Consider the following 27,191-nt stretch of genomic DNA (forward strand, 5'->3'; position numbering starts at 1 on the left):
GGTATTAGAATACAAGGCACTCACTTATGTTCGAGGAAACTAAAAATCTAGTACCCCCCGACATGTCCTTCCGAAAGATACACAGTCTTGAAATCTGTTCTCCACCGCTTCTTGGGCGTCAATCAACACTTTTTGGAATGGAGGACTTTCGTAATTAATGATTAAATTTAAAAGTATTTCAACGTACTCATCGAAGTCCGAAGCTAGAAAACCTATTTGTTTATTGTTGTATGGTTTTAATATGTCTGTCTCTGGTCCACCAGATTTGTGGGAAATGGTGAGCAGCCCAAAATATAGGAACTCTGCGACACATATTCCAAAGTGTTCCTCCTCCATTGTGTGTATGGCTATCCTTGATGTACTTAACAATGTATTCAAGTCATCTATGGTTGAGTCCACAATCAACTCTACTCTGTCTTTAAGACCTGCATTCTTAATGAGTTCATTTAGTGAGTCAATATACTTAAAGTATTCTGAACTTGATTTCTGAGACGTGCCACATATTTTTAACTTTAGCTTTGCTTGCTTATTTATCAATATTAATTTTTCTTTTTCATCAGATGTCTCTTTTATTAATTCACCCATTCTTTTTAGAACTTGAGAGAATATCTTTATCTGTAGTATTTGGTTCTTTTCAGGTCTGAACTGAGCCAAGGATATCACAGTCTCCTCTCTTTTTGGTGGATTTGTCTCTAGTGAATCCTTTCTGTGATGTTTGTGTTTAAATATTGGAGGGTAACAAACTTTAATATTCAACTTTTTATCAGTGAAAAGCTCCTCGAATCTACACCTCGTCCAATTAGAATTAACAACGACTCTGTGAGCTAATTTAAAGCACAAGTAGTACATTATTGAAAACAATTTCAAATATAAATACCTGAGATAATTGCCCCTTTTTCTATATTCCTCAATGTTATTCTTTCTTACTTGAGGATAATGAATATATGTGGATACATGCTTTGTCGTAGGAAGAATCCTTGCTGGAATAAGAGAAAATGAATACCCCCCAGTTTCCACAAAAACTTTAGGAAATGGCCACCTTAGAAGCAAAGCCTCTATTGAAGCAACCATTGCACCCAAGTTCACGCTCCATAGCTTGAAAAACGGTATTCTTGTTAAAAATCCAAGTTTTAATCCCGCTATTTCAATTCTATCGATAATTTTCCTAGAGTCAAATCCCATTTTAAAAATACGGTCAACATCTCTAAGCAGCTTTTCCTTACATATTTCCCCATCTGAATAAATGACTACCCTTGCTTTCGGATCGCTCTTAAGTATCTCGTTTACAATGCACCATAACACTTTTTCACCTCCACCAAGATTATTACATTGTGGATGAAAAAATGCAACTGTGTTATTTCTTTTCTCATTCCAAACAGAAAATTTTTTATAAATTGACATTTTGATTTCTTTATAAGGAACAAAAACTCTATCAATAAAAAAGGCGTGCTAGAGTATTATTGAATTACAAAAATTACTAGTTGTAACTAAACACAAAAAAACATATATTTACATTCTATAGTTAACGAAGAACTAGAAGAAAAAACAGCATTAACAAAATTTTCAAGTATATCTCATACACCGCCGAATTGTTTATTTTGTTCTTGAATACAAAATTTAGACTTTTTAAATGGAAAGAAAATCTAAAATAATTTATTCTAGTTTATACATGCAAAAAAAAAGTATTTTCGAGACACGACGGGAGTGTACATGCTTTTTTTTAATTACTAAATAGTGAGAATAAATAAAAGAATATTCTGTTTCTCCTTTTTATTTGTATATAGTTCTCTTTCTTTTTTTTTTAGTTTTGAACGTTTTAATAGGAGTTAATGTTTTTGTTTTCAACTAGCGATGTTTCAACTTAATAATGGTTACTATATGGACTCAGATGTAGAGGTAGATCCTAGTTACTACAATGCAATAATAGATGCAGCCAAGGGAAAGAAGTTTAACAGGTAAGTTATTCTTTGATTGATTCTTGATTTTTTTTATTTATTTTAAAATAAACGAATCCAATAACTCGTAATTACCTTCCAACTATATTTAGTTATGAGGAAACCAGATTTATCTTTTATCTTGGCGATGACTCTCTTCAAAGACCGATATTGGTTTTAGTTTCTTGTTTTCTACCGACTAGTGTGGATGAGTTAGATAAAGCAATGCGTTATACTGTACATTACACACAAGAACATGTCAAGAGCGACTTTGTAATTATTCAATGTTTAACTAGAACAAATGTTCTAAATGATGCAAGTGGAAATTTTTTGCAAAATTATTACTCCTTACTTCCGGTAAAATATAAAAAAAACTTAAAAAAAGTTATTATGTTTCATTATGGTGTGAGCAATCGTGCCTTGCTCTCTATTATAAGTTCTTATATGTCACCAAGGTTTATGAGAAAATTGGACTATTCAGATTCAATAAAAGAACTTTTACGTTTTATACCAGATATGCCAGAGGATGAATTACTCAAAAAAATTCCATATATTATTAAACACGATGATGCGGAGTTACAAAGTCAAGAATTTCCAAAATTAATACCTATGAGTTTAACTGATATGTGCATCTATGACGGATTTTATTTACCTAACTATGGTGTTATTCCAGCAATAATTATAGATATCATCCAAAAACTTTCAAAGCCAGATATTGTTTCGATTCCGGGTTTATTTAACTTACAAGCAAATGCTAGCAATTTGTACTCGATGGTCAATGAAATAAATAGTGGTGTTCCATTTAGAAGTAGCGATTCTGATCCAAAAGCCCTTGTTTCAGTATTTAAATTACTTCTAGATTCTACAAACACACCAATATTTGACGAAAAACTTTTTCATGATATTGTAACGCAATGCAAAATTTCAGGAACTAATGAACTGGCCCATTCTTTTTATATAAATGTCTTAAGAGAAGCAATATCAAGACTGCCAGATTCTTCCAAATATACTGTCAAATATATTGTTGACTTCTTTTCTTTTGTTTCAACAAACTCAAAAGCAAATAATATGACCACACAGAAGATTGCTGAAATATTTTCTCCAACATTTTGCAGACCTTCTTCTATAGGAAAGAACATTATGTATGAAGTTATCCCACCCTGTGTTGACTGCATAAACGTATTAATTACAGATAGAAATAACGTCTTCGCAGACTTACTTCCAAAAATTAAAGATAATTCTTATTCACAAAAAGAAATTAATGTTGTTAACACTGACCAGGAAAGTGTAGGAAGCGTTGATAATACAAAATATGAAGAAAATGATGAAAATGAGGAGAATGAAGATGGGGACAATGAAGATAAAAGAAACAATTCTGTAGTGGAGGATCACGAGTCAGCTTCAGAAGAATAAAAGGTAAATGAGTAAATTATAAATATAACGATTGCAATTACCGAAAAAACTTTCTTCGTCATAATATCCTCTGTTACAGGGAATAACAATGGAAAATAGATGTTAGATAAGAGTTCAAATGTTTGCCACACATCAGAGTGAAATGAAAAACAGGGTTAAGTAACGCTTCGATAATTTACAAAGGGCTCCTGGAGCGCCGCGTTCGCACATCCTCTGCGAAAAAATTCTCCCGGCGAGGATCGAACTCGCGACCTTCGGCTCATAAGACCGACGCTCTAACCGAGCTGAGCTACAGGAGACCAACGGCGACCTCCCGTTATTTTTACAAGATAATTATATAGTTTGAATCCAGGAATATGTTTCAAGTTAATTCAAAACATCAATTTAAATATTTTGATTTACTCTTATTTACAGAGATAATACTTTTTGACCCAAATTGAAATAAATTATTATTTACACATTCCAATTAATTATCCCTTATATTGAATCAATATTTATTCAATTCTTAGCTTTTTATTATTAGAAATGCGGAGTAACCAAATCTTTGTTTATAAATACTATTTTGAATCCGTGGGTTATTGTTAGCCTCCGTAGCATAGTGGTAATGCGTTCGCTTCGTAAGCGAAATATCCAGGGTTCGATCCCCTGCGTGGGCTGTTTATAACGGTGACCGGGAAAAAAGAGAATGAGTTTTTGTCAAGTTATTGGTTAATATTCACATAATGATGATATGTTGAGAATAAAGGACTGTGTAACTTGTTCTCCTGTTTAATAAATGTTAAAATATTGATTAAATGTTCTAATAATATCTATTAATTAATATGAATGTTTTACCATTTCAAAAATCCATACAGAATGACTTGTTGTCCAACAAATCATGTTTACTAATTTTGAGTAGGGGTTTAGGGGCTTACAATATAATATATAATTTCCTATATAGTTTAGACATAAAATTTGGTAAATCTGTACTTTTGCTTAATTTATCGGTACCCGAAGTTCAAACTTTTAGATTATTTGTGAAAAACATGGACAATGAATTATCCAAAAATATTGAAAGCGAAATAACAAAAGACGGTTTACTTTCAAGTAGAATTGAAGTGATAAATTCTGATACTAATATTCAAAAGAGAACTCTATTATATGAAAAAGGTGGGATATATATAATAACTTCTAGAATATTGTTGACTGACGCTTTATCGCATAAACTGAAATTATCACTTGTAGATGGAATTATTGTTATGAATGCGGAAAGTTTGAATACAAAAAATTGGAATGATGCATTCATACTTCAACTTTTTAAAACTGAAAATTCAGAGGGATTTGTAAAGGGAATTTCTCAGCGTTCTGAAAGTCTAATACATGGTTACTTTGGACCTGGAATTGCAATGAGATATCTTGGGACAATGACTATGTACCTTTATTCAAGACATAGTAGGGCAGTAGAAGAATCATTTAAACAATCTATAGATATTAAGGTTACTGAAAAATCAGTCAAAGCGACAGAATACTTCTATTTAATTCAAAAATGCTTGATTCTTTTAATTGAGAAAGGCCTAAATGAAATTTTAAAATTAGATCAAACACTAGAAATATCAATATCAGATCTACTGTATACTTCAATAGGTAAATTGCAATCTAAGATTGAATCAATTACACAGGATCTTTGGAAAGTAATAACTCAAAAACATAAACAGCTTCTAAAAGATATTCTTATATTAAGAAATTTATTGGAAATGCTTTATCTACTTGATTCCTCAATGTTTTTTCTATATTTGGAGCTTATACGTTATTTCAAAATTATAGATATATCATGGATATTAACTCCAGAATTCGAATCTTTATTCAAAGCATCTAGATCGAGAGTGTTCAAAATAAACAGGCCTAGATTAAAAAAACCAGGAGTTACAGAGAGCCTAGAATTCACCTTATCTCTCGAAGTTAATCCAATATATATACAATTAATTGACTTATTGATGGAAATGAGTGATAAAATTTCAAAAAAAGAATTATATATTTTAAAAGAGGAGAAAGCAATATTTAATATGGAAAGCACCTCATATTTCGGAAATCAAAATCCAGTTATTATTGATTTAGAGCAGAAATCAACTTGTTCTGAAAATTATAACTTAGAGTATTCAGATATGAACGGATTTAATTTTGGGGGCAATGATTTAATTGAACCCCAAGAAAATTATTTTCTTGAAGGCAAAGTATTTCCTAACGGGAAGATTGCGGAACTGCCTGAATACAGAGTTCTTATTGTTGTACCGGATGAGCTCTGTCATAATAAAAGTGATTTAGAATATCTTTTATTTAAGGGCCCTCAAAATTTTTCCATTATGAAGTTCTTGGAATTATCCAAAAACCTGGACCAAGATTCAGTTTCTTCCTTATTACAAAATATATATAAATCAATTTACTTTGGAACTTCAATAAGTACACTTAGTTATAATGAGAAATCTAATTTATTAAATGAACTAAGACTTGCTATTTTTACTATTTTAAGGCAACGTTCTGAAAAAAGTTATTCATTTAAATCAAAAGACCTTGTTCTGGAGTCTCTCCCAAATTCAACAGGATCGATATCTGAAGTTTCTAATTTATTTGAAGAAATATGGAAAAAAGGTATTATAAATCCTAAAATTATCATCTCAAATCCCAAATTAAATGTACAAGGTAAGCTTTAAGTTTCGTCTCCAACTATACACACATACTATACATAAATCCAACTTTAAACATCCTTTTAGGAAAATTTTGGAATACTCTTTGTAATTATTCTCCACACTTAATTATTATACTGGATCCAGAATTATCTATTATAAGAGAGATAGAGGTTTACGCTGCAATGAAAAAAAAGCGTGATATAATTCTAAAAGTAGTAATAATAACAATTCAAGAATCAATTCGTCATGTAAGTTTGGATTAAATATTAGCGCAAAGAAAAACTTATGTTAAAAACAGGAGAAATACATACAAACTATTAAGAACGAGGAGAATTCTTGGAATATTCTTGAAAGACACAAAAGAACGTTGGTTGTTCCATTAAATGATTTAACTGATGGGGATATATTTACTAGAATAAGTACTAATTTGCATGAATCAAAGAAAGATACTGAAGAACTCAAAAGAGTAATAGTTGATTCGAGAGAATTTAGATCTTCGCTCCCATATAGATTGTTTTGCAAGGGAATACAAATAATACCTCTTACACTCGAAATAGGTGATTATGTAATTTCAAGGGATGTCTGTATTGAGAGAAAGTCCATTAAAGATTTGATTTCATCTCTAAATAATGGGAGGCTATACACACAACTACAATGGCTAACAAAACATTATAAAGTACCTGTAGTTCTGATAGAATTAGAAAATTCAGAATCTTTAAATAACAGAGGAAAGCAACAAAGTTTCACTCCTCTACTATCTAACACCTTAGACATATATAATAAGTTAATTTTATTAATAAGACACTTTCCAACAATAAAGTTTATCTGGAGTGGAAATGCATCATTTTCCTCCTCTATAATATTACACATAAAAAATAATCGAGAACAACCTGATATTATTTCTGCGAGTGAACTAAATGTAAATATATTGAACAAAGAATATAATAATGATCCGATTAGTGAGAATGAAAATAATGTCAAAGGTCATAAAAAGAGGAAGATAACGCCCTCTTCAGACTCAACTAAATCATCCTATTATGCAGTTACATTTCTTAGACAGCTCCCCGGAGTAAACTCTAAGAACATTTCGATATTAACTTCGAACTATAATTCACTAAAAGAAATTATGAATTCACCAATAGAAGAACTAGTACAGAACCTTGGAATCTCCAATGGAACAGTACTTTATAGAGCGTTACATGATAATTTTTCACATTAATTTTTAGTTTACGCACTAAATCCACTTTAAATAAAAATATTAAATTTTTTCATCTTGAAAATTTGTCGTCGGAAAAGTAATTAAGATTTAAATTGCGAAAGTACCCTTAATTTTTGATTTCAAATTTTTCTGAATCTGCGATTTTTCTGCACGTTTCTGTTCTAAAAATTCGATTGCTGACTTTAAGGCTGCTGCAACTGTTCCATGCTCTTTTGGATTAAATGATCTAGTTGCTCTTGTTCCATTTGAAGTTACAAACCACACACGCCAAGTTTTTCTTCTGACACACCAAGAGACACCGGTATGTCCTACAACTTTCCATGATTGTCTTTCAGGATGCCATTCAACACCAGGTATTTCGTCTAGTTTTCCCAAAGGCGTTCCACCAGAGGCAACAAGCATGGAAAATCTATTGTTGCTCTTATGCCTACAAATCGTGTTTAACTTAAATTTTTCATCTGTTCTTATTCTTGCCTTATCAACTAGATTCGATTGTTTTTGCTCTGAAAATACGTTCGTGTAATATTCCGCCGAGTTTGTGTTATTTCTGGATATAAATTTTTTTGAAGAGATTTCTGTAAAACAACTCGCGTTCCTCACATCTAACGTATTCTCAGAACTTTTATTCGGAACCACCAATACATCACTCAATGTGGATGAATGTGAAGCTAACGGCTTTTCAGAATATGATTCAATACAAGTTAAATCTATATTTGAAAATGAATCATCATTAATTAATGGGTCTTGATTTTTTATTGGAATACATTTAGTTTGACGTTCGAAAGTCGTATGAATATCAGCTTTACTTTGATTTGAATTGAAATTGTTCGTTGATAAATGTTCACAACTATTATTTCCTCTTAAATCTGAAATTTCAAACAAACGTTGAGAAGTCGTAAAACCCTCATTCAAATTTATTCCAATCCATACATCATCTTCGACTCCTCCAACCGCCGTTCTTGAATCATGATAGTGGTTCACTCCATATTCAGAGTTAATACCAATATTGTATAAATCGTCATCGCAACTTAAATTAGAGCTTAAAAATTCAGTACTACCCCATTCTAAATAAGATCTGTACATAGATAATATAATTTAGATATATTTTCCATTCAAATTATAAATTTTATGGAACTATTTTACCTCTAATATATAAATATATATACATGTATGTGTGTATATATTTACTTATTTTAAATTGAAATTCAAATATTAATCTTTTGCACACGCAATTTCACTCTTTTAAATTAATAGGGTTATCTGTATGTCAAATATAGCAAACTGTATTAATATTCGTGTTACTAGTACTATTATTGATATTATTATTGTTACCATCTAAAATTTGGATCTACTCTAGATTACATGTATGTATAGATATCTCATAGGTACCTGCATTATGAGGCAAAACGTTATTAGACTATACTGCAAAATCAATTTTACATCATGACACAAATTTTTTTTTTTATTTAATCTATTCTAAAATTTTTTTATATCAAAATTAAATAATACATTTATAAACTATTAACTAATTGTACAGCCTCTTTTAAACACATTTTAAATATTTTTTTGTTATATTAAATATCATTTCACTTTTTTTTCTAGTTAACTTAGCGGCGTCTTGTGAGTCTTCGCGGATTTGACTTTCAAAGCATGTTTTTTTAATTATCCATCCAACAGTATCTTTTAAACGATTCAAGAAGAAAGAAAATTTTTCAAATGGAAGGGTCCAAAATTATGGAATCATCTGATAATGAGTTATCTAATGTTTTTCATGAGGAAATACCTGAGGAATCTTTTCCGTCTGAAAAGGAAAAGGGAAATGAGGTCAGTTTAAAAAATGCGTCAATATTAAATCACAAACACAATGTTATTTATAATTAAAAGGCATATTATAATAAAGAGTTTGAGAACGCGATTGAGCATTGGCTTAGAGCGTATAGATCCTGTAAATACATCCTTTCAAAGAAAGTATATGCACAAGCCCCAGAGAAAGAATGTAAAATCAAAACACTTAAAATGCAACTTGACACTAACCTATCAATAGCATACTTAAAACTTAAAGAATATTCGAATTCGATTTATTATTCAGACCAGGCTCTTGCGTACAACCCAAAAAATATTAAAGCATTACATCACAAATCAGAAGCATTATTTGAGATATGCGAATATAAGGCTTGTATTGACTGTGTGAATTCAGCTTTAGAAATAGAACCAAATAATTCCATATTTAAAAAAATTAAGTACAATGCTCTGCTCAAACAAAGGAAATATATTTATAAAACCAAAAAAATGGTTAGTTTATCTCATACTTTTTATACTTAACCAAATCATTATTTAAATCACTTCTTCTTTCAATATCCTATTTTCTTAACAACTCAAACTACTTTTTGTTACACAAACACAATAAATTTAGGGAGAAATATTGTTCAATAATAAACGTGAAGAAAACACTGAAAAAGGAGAACAAAACTTAATATGTTTCCTTTTAAATTCAATCGTGAAAATTCCAAGTGCTATTATAAAATATAAATTTAGAGAAAGAATTTCAAAAATTATATCAACTATATGTCCTTTGAGATTCATAAGTAGATTTAAAAATAAAATAAAATAAATTTTAATCTAAGGCTCGACTTTGCTCAATGCTCGAATAAAAAACCTTTGGTTGACTTAAGTTTCTAACCTGGAAAATTTTATATCTATACCTTTCTTAATAAATACAACTTCTTATTTTTCACCCAAAAGCAAAAATAACTCGTCTTTCAGAATAAGGAGACACTCGCTGAAAATGACAAGAAGATACGGGCTACGAGACTCGAACTCGTGATCTCTTGCGTGTAAGGCAAGCGTCATAACCACCTAGACCAAGCCCGCTAGTCACCCCGTGCCCACAAAAAGAATGTAATATTTATAAGAACCATGAAAGTCTTGATATTAATGATTTGATGGATACAAACATTGTTGTATGTATTCCAGTATCTCTTCGGTACTAACTATTTTTCCTTTAATAAATTTCTCGCATTCATTATTTGCTGTAACAATGTCTATAAATTGTGAGTATTTCATCGCTATTGTTGTGCCCAACAATCTCAGTATTTCTTCACTAGTATCAAAATTTGAAAACGAAGTGAGAGTTTGCTGAAGTTCAAAATCAATATTTTTTTTCCAATTATTGTGGAAATTTTCAGTTATTTCTACAATTTTTCGAGTACAGATCTCAAATTGGTGACTTTGTAATTCAAGAAACTTATTAATATCAATACATATATTTTTAAATCTATATTCAATGTACCTCTGAGTGTATTCATTAAGCATGTGTCCAAAAATATCAGTAAAATCATCATCTTGAAATATTGAAATAATTAAGTCAACATTATTAATTATATATATGCAACTCTTTTCAAATTCAAGAGCTTCTGATTGTAAATAATTACTATTTTTCTTTAACCATCTAGCCAATGATTGTTGACATTTTGAGATTAATTTCTTTGCCTGTCTGTTTTGGCCACCATCTATTCCTCCAAATAACCTTATTATTACAAATAAAAATTCAGATAAACTGCGAGTTGTTCGATACAAATGAGAAAGTTCGTCTGCCTTTTGAAGTTTTATAAATTCTCGGTTGTATAGTAAAGGCAATGAATCAAAATGATTTGCAATTGAATTTTCAAGTAAGGAGTATATCAAATTGCTTTGTTTTGTGTAAAATCTAAATATAATTTCACAATCATTAATTCCAGAGTCAAATACCGTTACTTTTGCCTCCAAAAAAGTCTTATATTTGAAAAGGATACCAAAAATAATCGACAATCCTATCAAATCAGTACTGTTAGATATAGCAGCACCAAGAACATCCATTATTTTGTCCAAATAATCAAAAAATACACTATCTACAATTATCTTTTTATTTGATGGAAATAATTGCCTTGAAATTTCATATATTTCCATAAAAGATTTGTAAATTATTCTTTGGGAAAAAAAATATATTTCTTCAATCTGGTACTCCTCTTTTGGTAAAAAACATATCGCTTTTTCCAAATTATCTTCAGTATCTAAATATATCTTGTTTATTATTGCCTGCCTTTCGTGAAATAAGGAACAAAATTTATCGTATTCCTTTGAATTAATATTTTTTTTAGTTTCTTTTTCCTTTTTATTACAAAGTTCTTCAATTATTCCAACTGTATGCCTCATTAAATCATATTGAACTATATTACAAAAAATATTCTGTAACTTTATGTATTCTGCTCCAAACTTATCTAATTGCTCTAATAATTCACCTTTTTTTATCAACTTTGAATGCAATTCTGAATTGTATAAAAACATATTTTCACTCTCCATTCCTATTAATGAAATAAATTCCTCACAAATTCTGTGATCAGCAATTGATTTAAGTGAATAATATACAGAGAAAATCTCACTTTTTACTTTTGTCTTAACAATATCTTTATTAACAACTAAAAGTCTCTCTTTTAACTTTACTAATAAATTAATATAGTTTGTGTCTATTTGCCCTACAACAATATTTTTTATTTGATCTGGAGTTAATATAAAATCATTTAAAAATAAGTGCATCTTTCTTTTAAGTAATTTTAAATTATTTATCCTTGTTTGTAATTTTCTAAATCTTTCATTTATTTCATCCATCTTAAATGGTAAATTTGACATTTTTTCATTCAGCAATGAAAATGACTCATATGAGTGAGCCAAACAAACCTTTAGTTGATTGCTAATATAATTCAAATTTATTATATCATCTTTGCAATTCACCACTGATTTTCTAATGCAGTTAACTTGTGTTTTATCAAAATTCGAGAGATTTATTGTTGAATCTTCTTCAGAATTATGAATAACTCCACTAACAAACTCATATTCTTTTATATTATTATAATATTCTACAAACCATGAACTATCTAATTCAAATAATATATCTAATTCCACATTCATTTTAATATTTATTTATTCCCTTCTTTACATGGGTTCAGCTCACAAGCCGCCACTCGAAATGATATTTTACAAAAAAATTAACACACTTTTTTCAACTATATTGAAATTCATTTAAAAACATGAGTAAAGTAGCATTGCACATGATTTATCTATATTGTACATTTATTATTATTTATGTTATAATATTAGCCTTAAAAATCGAACTTTTTTTAACAGTTTGCACGTTATTCTAAAGCAAAATAATAGACAACTACGAATAATAAGCAAGTTATCTAAATAAAAAAAATAAAATTATTTAATTTATATATAAAAACTACTTATTGTTAATAATAATTAAAATGCACCTGCTCGCTAATATTTTAAATCATACTAATAGATTTTTTTTTAGATCAATGAATATTGAATGTCGCGTCTATCAAAGAGGTCAATGAGGACTCGGGGAAAATGTCGCATGTATTGTAGTTTCTCAAAGAAATATTTGAAAAAAAAATATATATAATGAATGAATCAAGAAAATACGAAGAAATATATGGGAATTATGTGGAAGATATTTTGTTGAGTGGTTCTGATGATGACCAAGAATCAAGAAGCGAAATAGTTGAATATCACTCTCCAAGATTTGGGGAATCGGATTACCAAGAAGAGTGTAAAAGTGATAGTGAGATTAATGAACAAATAAATTTCACAATAATTAAAGACGATAATGTAGATTTTGAGCCCTGCAATGTATCAAGTGATGATAAATATAATTCTAAATTTAATCAAACTATATCAGATGAACAACTCACAAATTTGAATACTTTTAGAGAAAGAGATTCTGAAGGCAAAAATTCGATTGAAGAAGTTACACATGAAACTGCTGACGAAAAATATACAGAAATATTTGAAGAAGAAACATTGGATAATTTTTATGATGAAAATACAAACAATTTAAGTTTTAGAAATGAGGCAAAAGAAAATATAAATAATAATCATATAGACGAAATTAATGAAAAATTAGAATTTTCCTTAAATAAGGAAAACGAAAGAATATCATATGCTGAATTAAAATCACAAGTTAAATCTCTTTTGGAAATTTCTAACAAGCATCAGGAAGAAGTACATGCCGAATTGGACAGTTTAATATCTGAAAACGAAAAATTGAAGGATAAAATTGAATTGTTAACTGTTAGACTGAAAGAAAGTGATTTAAATACTTCAAGGTTTAAATTAAACACTATTGCACTCTCTGCTCAGCTCCCTTTTTTAAGAAGCAAAACAATGTTAGAGGAAGACAAAGAAGAACTGAACTCACTAAGAGCAAGGATTAAAATACTTGAATCAAAGCTGAATGAAGCGGAAGATAAAATAGAGAATTATAAAACTTCAAGGGAAAAGGTTTCTGACCTCGAAAACGAATTGGAAAGAGTAACAAATGAATTCTCTGAACTAGAAAAGTTTCAAACTGAGCAGTTAAGAGTAGCAGATAATGAAATTATATCCTTAACTGAAGCTAAAAACACTATATTTAGGGAATTGCACAAAGTTATGAGGGAAAATGAATCCCTAAAGTTAACAAAAACTGTAATAAAAAGAATTGAGTCATATTATAAAAATGGAAATGACGAATTGGTCTTACCAAATATTGAAAATGAATTGAATGAGTCAATAACAGAGTTTAAAAATAATAATGACATCTCAGATGTTAATACAATTAACTGTGCATTCGATATTTGTCAATTTATTATTCCCAGACTTGCTTTTGACATTGCAGAGGAAATTGTAATTTCACAAAATGACTCGAGTGAAACTAATTCTAGAAATAAAAAAAGAAACTCCCTAAGAAAAAAAAATATATCTATTCAAGTAGGTTTTCCACTTGTGAGCAACAGTTCATTTGAAACTTCTGAGATTGACTCAATATCATTCAGAAGTGAGTTATTAACATTGAGGGGTGAAAATAACAAACTGAAAAAAGAGAATCAAAAGTTAAAACAAGACATGTTTTTAATTAAAAGAATTCGAAATAGAGCAAAAGGAGAAAACATTTGTCTTCAAACTGGAATCAATAACCAAAAACCCGTGGAAAACTTCTGCAACAAACAAAAAGAAGAATATATGTTAAATGGTATTAAATGGTTAACGTCTGTTGTAAGTGAAATTGATGAATTGGAACAAAGGTGTGGTAAGATCAAAGGAACTAACGTTCAATTAGGCGACAACAGGATCTCTACGGGTTATAACTCAACAGTAGCATCATTTGAGGAAATTGAACATATTAAATCAAATGATATATCCTTGAAGACAGAGAGCCCACTGAACAAAGAGTTAAATTTATTAAGGGAAAAGTTAGTTAAAGAAGGATTACTTGGAAATGACTAAAAAAAATAAACTATTATATATATGTTTTTTTAGTTTAATCCAATTATTGGTAAAGTGTTTTTGGTAAAGGAAGTGAGGCATCCCTTTGTATGGGGCTGCATGAATCTACAAGCCATGACAAAAACTCACTGTCATTACTTGCAACCCGTTCCAATTTTTCAAGGGTCCTTTCGTGATACCAATTTAACCAATCTAACTCTTCATTAGAAAGTAGTTTTATATCGATCAAATTTTTTTGAATAGGAACATATGTTAGAGGGCTGAATGCCAAATAGTTACCAAGTTTTTTGTATTCACTATCAATTTCCGCCTCTACAATTTCCACCAGATTTTCTATTCTTACACCAAATTCACCTTCTTCATAATACCCTGGTTCAATAGAAACAACTGCTCCTTTTTCTAAATTGGGAATATCCTTAGCTGATCCACCCCTGCACGAAATTGACCAGGGTCCTTCATGAACAGACAAGAATGAACCAACACCATGTCCAGTTCCATGTAAATAATCTAACCCAACCTCCCAAAGACTGCTTCTTGCAAGAGCATCAATTCCGAGCCCATTTATACCCTCTGGAAAAATAGCTCTATGTAATCTAATAAAACCTATTAATACACGTGTATAAATTTCTATTTGTTTATAAGATGGTTTTTCTCCATTTCTACCAAACAAAAACAAGCTTCTTGTTACATCAGTTGTTCCTGTATAATATTGACCACCAGAATCACATAAATACATTCCAGGTTTAATCCTTGAAGATTTAAACTCATCAGGACGATAGTGTATAATTGCACCATTCGCACCCATTGAAGAAATAGTTGCGAAACTGGGATACACAAAGCCATTCTGTTCTTTTCTAAATTCTAAAAGTTTTTGGGCTAAATCCCATTCAGTAAGTCCATTATTAAACAGCGATCCATCTTTAGATGATTTATCTAAATAGTGTAAAAACTTGCTAAGTGCCAATCCATCAAGAATATGACATTCTCGCATTCCATTTAATTCGACCTCATTTTTAACTCCTCTTAATAGAACCACAGGAGACTCGGACTTTATGAGAATGTTATTTTCATTAACGAATTTAATTAACTCCTTGCTGCATCCAAGTACATCCTCATTTTCCTTTGAATTTAAACCCTTAAATAATGTCATCATTATTTCAATGTTGCTAGATTCTTGAGGGAGCCAAATTTTGTCCTTATCTTTTTCATTGTTAGAGTAAATATTTTTTATTGAATTCTCTAATTCCTGATAAATACAATCTATCGAAAATATAGTTATTCTGTCTGAAAATTCCTCAAATAATTTTTCTTTGCAGTCACTTATCTTTTCTGTATCTACAAACAACTTGATTCTAAATTGAATGTCATCAGCCTCCAAAAATTCAAAATCACCTATAATTTCAATTAATAAAAAAGAGAGAAATACAGGTGTGAATTCGATATCAGAACCTCTCAAATTTAGTATCCAAGAAATCTCTGTCAAGTTACTGATATACAATAATCTTGCACTCTTATCCTTCATTAAAGACAACAACTTCGCAATTTTAGACCTAGATGTCTCACCAGTATATTTAATATCATGAACATAAATGTTATTCCCATTATCCACTCCAACATCACTCATAGGACGTATTTTGTCAACAATATTAGTATTCAGCAACTTTATCTTAAATTTACTTCTTTTATCGAGACCAAATGTCTCAACATAATTATTTAATGCTACGAATGCAAACCATGAAATTACGTCGGTATCAACTCCCAGAACTCCATTAAAACCACTAACATTCAATATCTCAACAATATCATAAAAAAACCCTCTTTTTATTAAATGCACCTCGTATTCTGGGGTTGCTGTTTTTTTTGCCTCAACTATATATCTTCCATCCACAATTAAATGTGCATCAGTTTTAGTTACTAAGCAAGTTCCTTGTGAACCATAAAATTCTGTCATAAATTCACGGCGCATATACTTTAAAGGCATATATTCAGACATATGAGGGTCACTGGTGTGAATAATATAGGCATCCAAGCCATATTCTTCCATAACACAACGAACTTTCTCCAACTTTTCTATCTTGCTTAATTCAATCATTTTAAGAACAAATGCCTCTAAAAAAAATAATATGAAAGTTAATTATTCCAAACTCTGTGCAACAATGAAGTCGAGAAAAAAATTTCATTTCCCCAATTTTTTCGGTAGCGGGAAGAGCAAAAAAAAAGTTGCATAAATAAAAGTTATTAATATTGTTACTACGTATCAAAAATAAAAATATTAAAAAAAAAAAAAAGAAAAACTTCTTAATGAGATATTTTTCAACTTTATTTAAATAAATCAGAGAATTCTTCAATTAGTTTAGTTAAATAAGGATCCTTTAACATTTTAAAATGATTTCCTTCTGATAAATGCATTAAATTAATATTTTCCATTTTATATATATTTTGTATGTTCACAATTGCAAAGGATCCGTTACTTTTGAATAAATTTCCGGAAACTGATGATTTAGAAAGTATTAGGAATGTTTTGTCTGTTATTTCTAAGTTATGTGTGGACAGTTCAATACATACTCTAAAAATAGCATCTAATCTCTTAAACGCATTAGTTATCTCTGTTAGTTCTTCAGGTGACACTTGATCGGAACCTTCATTTATTAAATTGTAAAACATTATCATCGAGTTAGGTTCTTTGATTAATTTCAATATAGAACTCGGAAGAGAATTCCTAATTATATCTGATTCATTGATGATTTCCTTAACAGTGTTAAATAGTACCTCACTGATCTTGTTACCTTTATCTTCAGATATCTTAACTGGTATTAGTGGATCTATAAGTAATACCCTTAGATCTTTAACGATTAAATTATTCATTAATTTGTAATATACTTGGATAGCTATACTGCTAAATAACGACCAACTTCCAATAATAACTTTTCCTTCTTTTGAGTCTTCTAAACTATTTAAATGTTGTTTTACTACAAAAGATGTCAAATATGTTATGGAGTTTAATAAATTTTCTGTTTGTAAGCTGGGAATTGAAATAACCACACATCTACATTTGTATTTTTCACTTATAGCAATACAAAATTCTTGCAAGTCAAGAATGAGTAATTTATCGCAAATGATTACTAGTAAGTCTGTTAAATTGGCAGAATTTTCAATGTCATACTGTATTCCTGGAAACTCGAAACAGTGATCTTTTACTGAATTTTCGACATTTCTCAAACTGAATACTTCCAATGTTTTACTCCAGTCATTTACTAAAAAAAAGTTGAAGCATGTTTTTAGGTAATTAACATCACATGAAATGTGATTAATATAATTAGATTGACCGATCAATTTGTTTGTATTACTCATGTCAAAGTATGGCATTATTGAGTCTGCAGGTTTTTCTTTTACAAACATGTGCTGAAGTGGTCCAAGAGGATGATCTTTATTTGAGGAAGTCTCTTGAGTTAATCTTTCAATCCACTTTTCAAATGGAATAAGTTTTATATCAATTCCGATTAATCCCAATGCCTCTTTGATATCGTAAATTGACGCCCACTCCTTTGAATCAAGATTGAAGTCGTTGTTTATTGACAAGATTGGATTTGCTGCTCCGAAACAGCAAACTTGACTGCAAAAATCAACAGGGACCAGATGTATTGCCATTTCTGTAATTGGTAAACATCCCATTAAAATACAACCCTTAATGAATGCATTTGGAAGATCTGAAATATTTGAAGCACCTGTTTTACTGTTGCCTCCTATTCTTCCAGGTCTATATATTGCTATTGGAAAACCTTTTTTTCTTGCATTTCTAACAAGTCTCTCTGCTGCCCACTTCGACTGTGAATACCCCAACATTAGTGTTTTATGGTGGTCTCCCTCAAGATCATTATATATCACAGGATCGTCTTCATAGAAAATTCTCCTTCCATCTTCCAAGAAGTATTTTCTTTCGATGAATTTCGTATTTTCAAGGCCATTTAGATAAGGTCCAACTGGCTGATTTTCAATATGATCATAAAATATACCTAATGTAGAAATGTGATGTATCGGAATTAAACAAGAACTACATTTACCTTTTTCGGTACAATTTCCATTACAAGAAGTAGGCGTAGACGAAAGTTTCAATAATTCTAAAATGCTCAGTACATTTACCCTTCTTATATGAGAGTATGTTGATGTAAAGTTAACTATTGCACCAACATTAATAATACAATCAATCAAAGATGCCATTTCATTGTATTTTGATTCATCTATCCCCATCATAGGTAAGGAAGTATCACCCTCCACTACCACAATATTATTCTCAAGTATCGATTCAATTTTGTCAATTATATACTTCTCCATACAACTGCGTAGTCTTTCTTTTCCAGATGATACATTTTCACACCTCACCAAGCACCAAATCTTTATTTCATTGTTTGCTTTGACAAGATTTTCAATTACACAAGTTCCCATGAAACCAGTACCACCTGTTAAAAATACGTTTCTTAAGGTACCATTATTTCCATAAGGTAACCTAATTCCATGAACAACAGACAAATCTTTAGAATCACCTATTGATATTTCTTTACCTAATAAGATATCATCTCTTATTTCATTCCACCTCCTTTGTTTTGAAGTTGAAATTTCTTTTATTTTTTCTCCAAATAATTCCTTTCTAACAATTCCTTCAATATAATCAATTACTTCCTCTATAGTCGGGTTGTCTAACATCAATGTTGTTGGCAATTTTACTCCCAAATCTTTATATATTGAATTTCGGAATTCGATTGCCATCATTGAATCTATTTCAGACAAATCTTGGTTCTCTGTTAATCCAAAAACTTCATATCCTATTCGTTTTAATGCCTCTTCTATGTATTTTTTTATATCAGTAACGTTCTTAAACTTCTCTGTAATTAATTTTGTTATATTCCTCTCATTCTCATCTTTTATATCACTGTTAAATAATTCACTGAATAAGTAAGGAATTTCATCTTCAAAATTACTAATAAAACTTTTCCAGTTCATTTTTGAAACTGCAATTTCTGAAGGTATATTATTGCACATATCTTTTTCTACTAGGTCTAAAATGAGCGAAAGAAATTGTAGGCACTCGCTGTTCAACAAAGGTTCAATTCCCATGGTTGAGTGATGTTGAGCTAGTTCTTTTGCCATCCCCTGTTCTGCCCAAGGGCCCCATTGAATACTCAAATCTAAATGAGTGGAAACACCATTTTCTTTTCTAAATTTAATTATACTATCCAAATAAGAATTCGCTGATGAATAATTATATTGTCCAAAACTCCCAAAAAGAGATGAAATTGATGAAAAACCTATATAGAACATTAATTTATATGGGAGTATATTTTCTATGGCTAAATGCAAATTAATGGCACCATGAACTTTTGGCTTGAAAACTTGTTCTAAGATATCAATAGTATGATTCTTAATTAGAATATCATTTATTATGCCTGCCGCATGTATAACACCAATTATTTTCTTGCAATTATATGAACTATTGGAAATTATATCTATTATTGTTTTCTCAACAGAAGCTAAATTAGAAATGTCACATTTGATGACATTAACATTTGCATTAAGTTTATTAATATCATCCCAAAGGACTTCTAACAAACTTGAACATTTCCCAGAACGTGAAAGTAATACTATATCTTTTATTCCTCTTGTTTTAATAAGCCATTGCGTAGTAAGCAATCCAAGTGCACCGGTACCACCAGTAATAATTACTACTCCGTTTAACTTCCCATTTTTAATGTTCAAATTATTAATGTTTTCTTTTTTATAAATTGAATATGGTTCAATTACTGAAGTAAACAATTTCATTTTAAGCTCACTAGTACTAACTACAAGATCTTTTGATATCAAACTTTGCTTATTATTTATTATATTTGGAACAGTTTTAAGTATAACCTCACTAAAATCTAATTGTTCTGGATTATTTATTTGTATATAATATATATTTTTCTTCAACTCAATTCTTGCAGTTTTGCATAGTCCAAGAATTCCTCCTCCAGCCACATTTTCCTTAATGTCACAAGATCTGTAATTTTTTGTTTTAATAATCCAAATTTCTTGATCTTTTGTTGAATTTATAAATAATATTGTAATATAATGTATTAGCTGTATTTCATCTCCACAGAAATTATCAATAACTAATATTAATTTTTTATAATCATCTTCAAACACTTTAAGTAAATCAGATACACCAGTTATCAAAAAGAATTTTGAATAAAATTTCATCATGTTAACATTAAATTTGCTAAAACTCATCAAAATTGCTTTATCTTCATCGGATATTTCTTTTAAATCAAATTCAGGAGACAATTTTATTTCTAATACTTCACGAAGTGTATTTTTCCATATAATGCTTTCTATTGTTTTAAAACTTGATTCCTCACCAGGTAAATTATTTATAATATTATTAGTAGGCCCACTTATCTTACTTATTGAATATTCTGTTGAAAATATCTTTTTACCCAACATGTTTTGAACATTTGCTGAACCAGAGTTTATATCTATGAATAAATACTCTTGGTAAATCGAAGAATCAATTATTTCACATAGGGTCAAATTTTCCAATATTAATTCAAACTCTTCGAATTTATTTTTAATAATATTCTCGATTTTTATGAACTCCAAAATTATTTGAATTAACATTGGATGAATATAGAATCCAGAATAAGATTTTGATATAGACTTTAACTTGTCCTTGGAAAATATCAAATATCTAAAACAATTTTTTTCTTCAAGTACAAAAATATTTATGTCTAATTCAGAAGAAATTGTGTTGATTGTGTTTAAATATTTTTTTGCTGAAACACATTCAAACTTTGATGAAAAGTAATCTTCTATTTTCTTGTAAGATGTTATTTTTATTTTTTTATTTCCATTTGGGAACAATTCTTCATTATAATTTAAAATAACATTGTACCGATATTTATTAATAGAGTTTAAATCCAATTCTGTTATTATCTCTGTTTCATTTTTAGACTTTATTGTGAGTTTCATGCTTAGAATATTTTCTAATTTAAATAAATTCATACTTTTGATTATTATTTCACAATCTGTATACTTTCCATATTTTATTGAGTTGAATAAATCTCGATTAAGTATTTTTCTAATTCCTGCATTTATAAATTCCAAAATTAAACCTTCTTTACATATTTTTTTTATTTCCATTCCATTAATATTTAAGTGCACATTTTCACCATCTAGTTCTAAAAATGGATGAAATGAAATATTATTCCACGGGTAACGCCTTATTTTCTGGAAATTCAATGTTTTATTGTACATGTCTGATTCATATTGAATCTTTGAGATTTCATTATTAATTGTTTTTATCAATTTATCAATATTATCAATCTCTGATTCAATTTTAGAAGCTATCAAAGTATTTAAAAACCTAATGTTTTCACGACTTTCTCTTGGAACATATTGCATACAAAGTTTTGTAAGAGTAGGTTGAGGTCCAATTTCAATAAATGTTTTATTATCACATTGGTTCAATAAAGAGGTAATTGTGTCATAAAACAATACTGGCTGAACAATATGCTCAGACCAATATTTTGAATTTCTTAGATCGGATGTATTTATTTTGCAACCTCTCAAAGTGGAAAAGAACTCTATATTTGTTTCTTTTTCAGAAAAAACTATCTCTTCTTTTATGAATAAATCAACTTTTTCCGAAACCTCTATCATTAACTTTGAATGAAATGCGTTCTCTACATTAAGGAATTTACCATTACCATTAAAAGTTTTCAAAACTGAACATAGATTTGGTTTTGTTCCTGAAATGACGACGCTTTTTGGACCATTAACAGCTGCAAGTGACACTGAATCTCCATAATTTTTCAAAGTTTTATTAATTTCTGAAGAAGATACTCTCAAAGCTAACATTCCTCCTTCTTTTATTCCAGAGTTTAACATATATTTTGCTCTAGCACTAATTAATTTCAAAGCTTGATCCAATTCAAGAGCACCGACAACAACAGCAGCACAATATTCACCTAGAGAATGACCAATTACAACATCTGGAATAATTCCCTTGCTTTCCAACAATTTTGTGAGGGAGTACTCTAGTGAAAATATTGAAATTTGCGAGTATTGTATGTCATTTATGTCATAAAATCCTGTTTCTATTGAACCTGCTTTTGTTTTTGGTGTGACAACATCAGGATACAAAACACCGATTAATGATTCAGGTAAATATTCATCTATACATTCAGCACATTTCAACATTGCATTTCTAAAAACAATTTCGTTCTCAAATAGTTCCTTTCCCATATTTTCAAATTGACTACCCTGACCAGTATACATAAAAACCAATTTGTTCTCAGATTTAATTTCAACTTCGTCAGATATATATCTTCCTACTATCACATGAGCATTTGTCCCACCGAAACCAAATGAAGAAACTCCTCCGTAATTATAAGATCCTGTATAATTTTTATTAGGAAGTATGAAATTAAAGTTTGAAATGTCAATTAATGGATTTAATATTTTGAAGTTTATATTTTTTGGTATAATAGATTTATTAAGCATTAATATCATTTTAATTACACCTGCTATTCCAGAAGCACCTTCAAGATGTCCAATATTTGTTTTGACCGCAGTTATAAACAATGATTTTCTCTTCTTTTGATTAAATACGTTTTTTATTGCACCAAATTCAATAGGATCACCTAAAGAAGTTCCTGTTCCATGTGCTTCAATAATTGAAATATCTTCAAAAGTTAATGAAGAATCAAATATTGCTGAGGATATTACTTTTTCCTGTGCAGGACCATTAGGTGCAGTTAGAGATGCACTTCTTCCATCTTGATTAACAGATGAACCTTTTAATACTGAATAAATATTTTGTTTGTTTTTTCCGTTAAATAATTTTTCATCTACATCTTTGTTCCCTTTCTTATCTATCCTGCAAAGAACCATGGAACAACATCCTTCGCCTCTAACATATCCATCTGCATCTTTATCAAATGTTTTACAACTTCCAGTAATAGAGAGCATTTTTGATTTAGAAAAGGCTATATATGCTTGTTGTGATAACAATAAATTAACACCTATTATTATTGCAATATCGCATTTTTTCCCCCTCAAACTTTGAATTGCTAGATCTATCGCTACCAATGATGAAGAACAAGCAGTATCAATCGTCATAGAGGGGCCATTTAATCCAAGATTGTAAGAGATTCTGTTTGAAATTATTGATAATGCAACACTTGTTCCTGTAAGTGGTGAAACAAAATCTGATTCAATTATCTTACTTCCTTGCATTAATGCCCAATCAGTATTTCCACAACCAACAAAAACACCTGTCAATGTTCCTTTCAAATTTGAAGCACTAATTTGTGCATCTTTTATTGATTCAATTGAAAGCATAAGAGACAATCTTTGTTGGGGGTCAATTATTGATGCTTCTAAGGGAGAAATGCCGAAGTAATGTGAGTCAAAAAGTTCTACATTGTCAATAAAAGATCCATGATTCACACAATAATTTGGGCCTGAATCATCTGGATCTCCACAATAATATTTTTTATGATCCCACCTATTTAATGGAATATTTGAAACACAATTTGAACCAGCAACTAACATTTTCCAGAATGACTCAGGATCCTCGCTTGAACCGGGAAGTTTGCAGGAAATACCTATAATTGCTATTTCAAAGTTATTTGAGATTTTATTAGCATTAAAATTGTTTTTCAAGATTTCTTCGTTATAAACTTCATCAATTTGAGAAATGATATAATTTTTTACGCCAGAAATAGTTGGATAGTCGAACATTAAAGTTGTGGGCAATAATATTCCTGTAGTTTTAGATAAAATGTTTCTAAATTCAATAGCAGACAAGGAATCAATTCCAAGTTCAAATAGTGGTCTTTCTAAAATATTTTCTTCATTTATATCAATTACAAATTCGGTCATAATATTGTCAATTATATCTTTAATTAGATTTAAAATATATTCTTCTTTTTCTTTACTATTCATTTCTTTCATAACCTTGACAAAACCAGATTTGTTTTCGATCTTATCAGCACTCTTTTTGCTAACATCTATTAGGATATTTGAGATTGATTTAGGTAAGTTTTCAGATAGTTTAAACCAATCTACGTAATTAACACAAATTGCAGGGTTATTTAAGCTGTTTATAGAATTAAAAATATAGTTGATGGTTTGTATAGCAGTGAATTTGTCAACACCCCTAATTCCAATTGATTCAAACTTTGAAATTAAGTTATTTTTTGCCATTCCTTGTCCAAACCATGGCCCCCATTGTAAACTAGTGCCACATAAACCTAAATTTAATCTGTATCCCATGAAGGAGTCCATAAAAGAATTTGCTGCGCTATAATTTGCCTGACCAATATTTCCAATTAAACCGGAAACAGATGAAAAGGCAACAAATAATTCCAAGTTTATTCCAAGCAATTGGGTTACATAATGAATATTCAAAATTCCATTGACTTTTGGTCTGTATACATATTCGAAAGAATTTCTTGTTTGTTCAAATATTTTTTTGTCATCCACCAAACCAGCTGCATGTATTACACCAACTATTGGGTTTTTATGTGAATTATCACTAAGAATCATTTCAAATGCATTCAAAACTGAACTTAAACTAGAGATATCACACTCAACAAATCTAACTTTTGGAAATGCACAAATATTGCCTTTATTGGAATTTCTTGAAAGTACAACTATATTCTTGAATCCGTTAGATAATAGCCACGTAGCTGTAAATTTGCCTAAGTCACCATTTCCACCAGTTAAAATTACAGTGCCATCTTTATAACTTAACTTTCTATTTATAGTAGGATTTTTTATTATAACTTTACCTATGTGACTAGCTTTTTGCATGTATCTAAATGCTGAAGTACAATCTGATTTAGCTAAGTTAATGCCATCATTTTCATTTATCATTGAAAATTCCTTCAATGGTATTAGTGATTCCTGACAATTTTCTATTCTAATTTTAATTTCATCTAATACAGTTCCAAACCATGATGGGTCATTTAATATCATGTCATCAAGTGCTATAGTTTCATAGTTTACTTTTGGATTTATTTTTAAAACATCTTCTTTTGATAAAATATTTATTTTTCCAAGTTCAATGAAGAATCCACCATCAGATAATAATTCAATACTATATTTAATGTAATTCCCAGATAAACAATTAATTATGACATTTAATTTTTCATTCTTTAGAATTTCATCCATTTTATTTTTGAATATCTCTGGGTTCCTACTTGTTGTTATGAATCTAACACCCAAATGCCTTAAATATTCTTCTTTATTTTTGTTTCCAACAGTTGCATACACAATAGCTCCAATACTAAGACAATAATTAACAGCAACTATTCCAACCCCACCTGATGCAGCATGAATCAAGATTCTATCACCTGATTTTATATTACATATTTTTCTCAAAGTGAGATCAACTGTAGAAAAAATAGTCGGAATTGAGGAGGCTAAAGAAAAGTCACAGTTTTTAGGAATTGGTCTGCATGTATCACCAGTAGTAACAATAAATGTATTTAAACATCCAGGAACCATTGCATAAACTTGATCACCTACTTTTAAATGCTTAATTCCTTTTCCAACACCAAGAACAATGCCTGAACAGTCAGAACAAGGCGGTCCTGGTTCTCCTGGATATAAATCTAAAACATTTAATACATCTCTAAAGTTTAATCCCACAGCACAAACCCTCAATAATATTTCATTTTCACCAATAACTTCTTCCCCAATTAAATTTTTACTTGAGAAGTAATTAAATTTTTCTAAGCAATCTAATACTTTGAAATTTTTGTCAGAATTAATGTAAGTTAATTCATCCTGAATTCCTAAAGACAAATTTGATATCGCACCTCTTTCTGAAAGAACCATTCTATATGGACCATTCTGAGGAATATTTAGGTCGCAAATTCTTGGAACAAGTAATTTATTGTTTCTCAGGATAAATTCTGAGTTATCTGAATTTGAAATTGATAATAAAATATCTAATAAAATTGTGTCTTCTAATTCCATAATTGAACTTTCAAGATCAAGTAAGCAAAGATTCATACTAAACAATTCATATCTAGCAGAACGAATAAGCCCCCAAACATCTGAACCCATAAACTTAGTATTTCCATTGACAAATGAAATAGTGTTAACTGTTATAAATAGTATTTTTGTACCTGAAGTCATATTTAAGTTTATATCATTCAAAAGTTTGAGTAACTCTATTATTTCAAATCCATTTAAATGTGAATTTTCTATATTACTAACTTTATCTATTACAAATGCTATATTAATGTTATCCCTTTTTGAAGAATTTATAAAACTAAAGAGTTCATTTTTATTTTCGAATAATAAAAGACCATCAATCAAAATTTTCCTGTTAAAAATAGAATTATTCAAACTAATTAACCAAGAATTTTGTATTGCGTTGTTATTGTTTTCATCCTTACATTCAACCCAATTTAATGACCAATATTTTTCTATTTTATTATGTATAAACTGTGAGTCACTAAGTTTTATTCCTGTTGAAATATTTTTAACACCTCTGTATCTAATTTTTTTAATTTCAACTAATAAATCATTGTTTTTCTCTGAATATATTTTAATATTTGCAATAATTTCATTGGTTTCTACAGATAATACTTTACAGTGAACCCAAGCCTC

At 29.5% G+C, this 27,191-nt stretch overlaps 9 protein-coding genes across 9 annotated transcripts; 4 read left to right on the forward strand and 5 right to left on the reverse strand.

Moving 5' to 3' along the window:
- Positions 1-39: 39 nt before the first annotated feature.
- Positions 40-1,401, reverse strand: FG386_003354 (glycosyl transferase; the record flags this gene model as incomplete). Its single annotated transcript, XM_067342774.1, has 1 exon — positions 40-1,401. The coding sequence occupies one exon, from the start codon at positions 1,399-1,401 to the stop codon at positions 40-42; it is 1,362 nt and encodes a 453-aa protein (XP_067196047.1).
- A 450-nt stretch (positions 1,402-1,851) lies between these two features.
- On the forward strand, positions 1,852-3,347 carry FG386_003355 (uncharacterized protein; the record flags this gene model as incomplete). Its single annotated transcript, XM_067342775.1, has 2 exons — positions 1,852-1,955; positions 2,048-3,347. 2 exons carry the CDS (start codon positions 1,852-1,854, stop codon positions 3,345-3,347), a joined length of 1,404 nt encoding a protein of 467 aa, XP_067196048.1.
- An 821-nt stretch (positions 3,348-4,168) lies between these two features.
- Positions 4,169-7,229, forward strand: FG386_003356 (ERCC4 domain-containing protein; the record flags this gene model as incomplete). Its single annotated transcript, XM_067342776.1, has 3 exons — positions 4,169-6,023; positions 6,095-6,258; positions 6,309-7,229. The coding sequence occupies 3 exons, from the start codon at positions 4,169-4,171 to the stop codon at positions 7,227-7,229; spliced, it is 2,940 nt and encodes a 979-aa protein (XP_067196049.1).
- Positions 7,230-7,316: 87 nt separating this feature from the next.
- FG386_003357 (uncharacterized protein) lies at positions 7,317-8,312 on the reverse strand (the record flags this gene model as incomplete). Its single annotated transcript, XM_067342777.1, has 1 exon — positions 7,317-8,312. The coding sequence occupies one exon, from the start codon at positions 8,310-8,312 to the stop codon at positions 7,317-7,319; it is 996 nt and encodes a 331-aa protein (XP_067196050.1).
- A 633-nt stretch (positions 8,313-8,945) lies between these two features.
- Positions 8,946-9,840, forward strand: FG386_003358 (TPR repeat-containing protein; the record flags this gene model as incomplete). The annotated part of the gene is made up of 3 exons (XM_067342778.1): positions 8,946-9,053; positions 9,114-9,521; positions 9,643-9,840. 3 exons carry the CDS (start codon positions 8,946-8,948, stop codon positions 9,838-9,840), a joined length of 714 nt encoding a protein of 237 aa, XP_067196051.1.
- Positions 9,841-10,160: 320 nt separating this feature from the next.
- FG386_003359 (vacuolar sorting protein VPS52/suppressor of actin Sac2-family protein) lies at positions 10,161-12,173 on the reverse strand (the record flags this gene model as incomplete). The annotated part of the gene is made up of 1 exon (XM_067342779.1): positions 10,161-12,173. The coding sequence occupies one exon, from the start codon at positions 12,171-12,173 to the stop codon at positions 10,161-10,163; it is 2,013 nt and encodes a 670-aa protein (XP_067196052.1).
- A 498-nt stretch (positions 12,174-12,671) lies between these two features.
- On the forward strand, positions 12,672-14,534 carry FG386_003360 (uncharacterized protein; the record flags this gene model as incomplete). The annotated part of the gene is made up of 1 exon (XM_067342780.1): positions 12,672-14,534. The coding sequence occupies one exon, from the start codon at positions 12,672-12,674 to the stop codon at positions 14,532-14,534; it is 1,863 nt and encodes a 620-aa protein (XP_067196053.1).
- A 43-nt stretch (positions 14,535-14,577) lies between these two features.
- On the reverse strand, positions 14,578-16,626 carry FG386_003361 (aminopeptidase; the record flags this gene model as incomplete). The annotated part of the gene is made up of 1 exon (XM_067342781.1): positions 14,578-16,626. One exon carries the CDS (start codon positions 16,624-16,626, stop codon positions 14,578-14,580), a length of 2,049 nt encoding a protein of 682 aa, XP_067196054.1.
- Positions 16,627-16,853: 227 nt separating this feature from the next.
- On the reverse strand, positions 16,854-27,167 carry FG386_003362 (polyketide synthase; the record flags this gene model as incomplete). Its single annotated transcript, XM_067342782.1, has 2 exons — positions 16,854-18,547; positions 18,596-27,167. Coding segments are annotated over 2 exons (10,266 nt in total), but the record flags the coding sequence as incomplete, so codon positions are not given.
- Between the last annotated feature and the right edge of the window lie 24 nt (positions 27,168-27,191).

Source organism: Cryptosporidium ryanae (assembly GCF_009792415.1).
Source record: "Cryptosporidium ryanae isolate 45019 chromosome Unknown contig_7, whole genome shotgun sequence".
Taxonomy (NCBI): Eukaryota; Apicomplexa; class Conoidasida; order Eucoccidiorida; family Cryptosporidiidae; genus Cryptosporidium; species Cryptosporidium ryanae.